Raw genomic sequence first — 3,797 nt, 5'->3', positions numbered from 1 at the left:
GCATATATTGGATATAAACTTTGTAATTGTTTTAAACTCTTAAATTATTTTCTAAAACGTAATTAAAATGTTAAACAGATTCCATGTTATTGATATATCTACGTACTAGATTCTAAATTTCATAGCAAATTGTAGATAAATTAGAATCGGAGCAGCGCAGATAAACGTAGAAAGAAACCCGAGATGATGGGTGGGTTTGGTTTTTCGGTACTGCGTCGCTCGTTTTTCCATTTCGAATCATTCCTGTTGCGTTCTTCATCGGCGCGGTTTTTTTTCCACTGTCTCTGGAGCAAACGTTGGAATCATGTACTGGTTACATTTATTTGTCTCCATCATCTGTTCGATTGTCCTGACCGAAGCTGAGCAATGCTCCAAGGATAAACAAACTCCGACCGTCAGACTCAAGAAGGATCTGTTGTGCGGCTACGATAGAACAGTTCGTCCGACTTTAAATCATGGAAACACGACCAAAGTCAGTGTGAGGATGGTGCTGAAGTCTTTCACATACGTAAGGATATCATCATTTCAATCTTAGAAAATAATTGTTTTCTATTCTTTTTTGCAGCATTCCCACGAAAGCACTTTATCAGTCAACAGTTGGTTAGCTCTGGTGAGTCGCAAAGCTCAAGAAGTTTACAATACATTTTGTTTAAACATTTTTTTTTATTTAGGTGTGGAACGACGAACACCTAGTTTGGGATCCCAAAGATTACGACAACCTGCAAACGATTCACATCAACAGAGATTCCATTTGGTACCCGGATCTTTCCATTTACAACAGGTAATTTGTTCCATTTTACAAATACATTTGTTTTTAATTTGGTTTTATTTCAGGGCTGATCAATCTGGAGATCCGAGCGCTCTGACCGCCGTCGATTGTTTGCTGTTGCACAAGGGAAACGTGATCTGCATCCCTCCGACGAGACACGAAGCCATATGCGTTCCGAATCTGTCCAAGTATCCTTTCGACGTGCAAAATTGCACCCTGCGCTTCGGATCCTGGGTGCACAGCGGCGAAGAGATCGACTTCAAGCTGACCGATCCGCCCGTAACGACCGACGATTTCGTGGAGAATCCAGAGTGGAAACTGCTCAAAGTGAACGCATCCAAGCACAGCGGCATCTTCAAATGCTGCCCCAACAACAGTTATCCCACGTTGAACTATTACTTCACCATCGAAAGGCATTCGGGATCTTTAATCTGCATGATCGTCGTTCCTGCTTTAGGTATAAATTTATCCTAATTAAAAAACAATGATAAACCAATTTTTGTTTTAGGTATGATTTTCATGACTCTGATAACTCTAGTGATGAGTCCTGAAGAGATGGAACGGATTGCGCTCATCTGCAGCAACGTCATTTTCCATCTGTTGTACCTCCAAAACATATCCTGGCAAATACCGATCAGCGGCGCCCAAGCTCCACTCATACGTAACTATAAACATTTCCATCATCTACTCATATAAAATATTCTTCATTTATTCCAGTTGTATTCGCCAGAGATTCATTATTGCTCACTATTTTTACTCTTTTATTGACTGTAATTCAACGTAAATTGATCAGAACAACAACACAAAGCCCAATGTGGATGTCCAAAATGGTTGCAGCTATTATTACCAGCAGACCGGGACAAGTCTTTTTCATATTCGATGATAATCTAAAGGTAAGAAGTATCTCAACGAATTACTTAAAACATTAATCAGGTGTACCAACGATGCTTATGTGGTTAAATCATATCTTTTGTGTAGAATAATAAATTACTTACCTTTAACATAATGATCATAGTATTGAATATAAAAAAAAACTTAACATGTTAAAACTGAATGGTTATTATAATTATGATTATTCTTTGTTTGCAGAGCGTTGCAAATAGGATTGGCGACGAAGACGGTGCAAATATCATCGAGAATTCGCAGACGCAAGGACCCAACAAGGACTGGTTGATTTTCGGAAGGATTCTCGACAAAATCTGCTTCATCTCCTATTGCATCATTTACCTCTGCATGTTCATAGCCTTCGTTCCTTGAGACATCATCAATCGACATGTTAAATCTTAAGATTACATTACTATAAGATTATATACAAACTATAATGTTTCAAGGATTAATAAATAAACAAATACTTTTCGACTTACCTTGTTTAATAATAATTTACACGGGAATGGAGATTTTAGGTAAATTAAAGGTGAACTCAATTTGGAATTTGATTATTTTTATTAAGCAACTTTACATTAAAGCTATTTTGTAGCCTGTACAATAAGTAACCTTCTTCGCTTCGTACGAATTCGCCTCGAAGAAGAGGAAAAAAAAGAGACAATATAATACTTCTTTCGAGAATATAAAAAGAAAATAGTAATACAAAAAAAAATAAATCTTACAAAAACAAATTACAATGTACACTTATAATTAAAACAATAACGGAAGTAAACAGTGTTGTTGCTGCTGCTGCTGTTGTACGTTTGGATTTACGTTTATTTTGCGCTTAACGTATTCCAAAAAATATGGGAAGAAAAACTATTACGCACTGTACAGACTGCAAGAGTTTAAGTAAAAAAATCCTTCGTGTCTTCGTGTCCATGCATTCAATTCTATCACCATTTGCTCGTTACTTGCACCATTCGCTCTCGACCATCATTACTTTTTTTTTTTTGTATAATTTTTTTTTTCCTTAATAATTTTACAAATGCTCCCACTAAAACTGGGATTCCATCAATTAGTACATATATATATATAGTAATATATATTATTTTCTAGTTTTATTTTTTTCAATATATTTGTTGTCTCAAAAAAAAAAATTACATGTTAATAAATCAACGGAAGAAGACTAAACGTAATTAATTACATGAACAAGTGCATCAAGCAAGGAGGAGAAAAATTATATATATAAAAAAAAACTATGTATATTTATAATAATATTAATAATAACGTTATCTAAATTAATTAATTAATTAAAAAAAAACAAGATACGTTCCGCATCTCTCGCGTTTTAAGTTATATAATCTTTATATTATTTACTTTTTTTTTTGTTTGTTCTCTCTACTAAACGTTCTTCTCAGTCTACTATAAATGTTTTTCTCTTCAAGTCCTTAATTCTTTACGTATTACTTGCTAGAAAGACAAGACTCGTCTTTACACTATTTACACATTTAGTAAGTCATGTTCCTCGTCGAAACAGAGACGAGTGAAGGATCATGCGTTGAGGTTTACTTTTGACCACTGGTTTTTTATTAAATACGAACTTATGAAATATTTTTTAAGAGTGCTTTCTTTAAAAAATACAAAAAAAAAATAATAATCTAATCAAGATTCCCTCCTCCATCTCGCACAGCATCACTAGATTTAGTAAAATAACAATGATCAAATCAACAAGAAATAATGTCTATCATTAGATTGAGGTCCTTTAAAGCTTTTCCTTCTTTGCAATTATCAGCGCTCTCCTTCATCGTCCACCAATCGAGATGTATAAAATCTCGTTTTATTAGTTTATTTTTTATATGTTTGCTTTAGTTTTGCATGCACACACCCACGACTATGGAATGCTTTCTCATCGAGAACAAAAAGAGTGAGTATTCTACGGTGGAGTCGTGGCTCACTTAGGTGTGTAGGGGTTGATGACGGTCACTGCTGCGGCCTGTTGGCTTGCCAACACAGCAGCTGCAAAAAACACACAAAGAGAGGTCTCTTTAAATGGATTCCCACAAAAACAAAAAGAAAAACAAAACAACATCAAAACAAAAACAAAAATAAGAACGGATCGGATCAAGGCAACAGTGAAATATAACCAATACACCAATCGGGA

At 34.9% G+C, this 3,797-nt stretch overlaps 2 protein-coding genes across 2 annotated transcripts in view; one reads left to right on the top strand and one right to left on the bottom strand.

Annotated features, from left to right (window-relative positions):
• Positions 1–256: 256 nt before the first annotated feature.
• LOC108564551 (neuronal acetylcholine receptor subunit alpha-5-like) lies at positions 257–2,067 on the top strand. The gene is made up of 7 exons (XM_017923626.1): positions 257–508; positions 566–610; positions 672–781; positions 835–1,226; positions 1,278–1,430; positions 1,487–1,662; positions 1,859–2,067. Exons 1-7 carry the CDS (start codon positions 305–307, stop codon positions 2,024–2,026), a joined length of 1,248 nt encoding a protein of 415 aa, XP_017779115.1. The 5' UTR covers positions 257–304; the 3' UTR covers positions 2,027–2,067.
• A 1,214-nt stretch (positions 2,068–3,281) lies between these two features.
• Positions 3,282–3,797, bottom strand: part of LOC108564550 (zinc finger protein 609-like) — a 5,728-nt gene continuing 5,212 nt past the window's right edge. Inside the window, exon 6 of the mRNA XM_017923625.1 lies at positions 3,282–3,652. Within this exon, the coding sequence (XP_017779114.1) occupies positions 3,588–3,652 (65 nt within the window). The 3' untranslated portion in view covers positions 3,282–3,587. The remainder of the gene's footprint in view (positions 3,653–3,797) is intronic.

This window comes from Nicrophorus vespilloides, unplaced genomic scaffold, assembly GCF_001412225.1.
Source record: "Nicrophorus vespilloides isolate i.1.1-1 unplaced genomic scaffold, Nicve_v1.0, whole genome shotgun sequence".
In the NCBI taxonomy this organism is placed as follows: domain Eukaryota; kingdom Metazoa; phylum Arthropoda; class Insecta; order Coleoptera; family Silphidae; genus Nicrophorus; species Nicrophorus vespilloides.
This window is presented reverse-complemented; position numbering and strand designations above follow the sequence as displayed.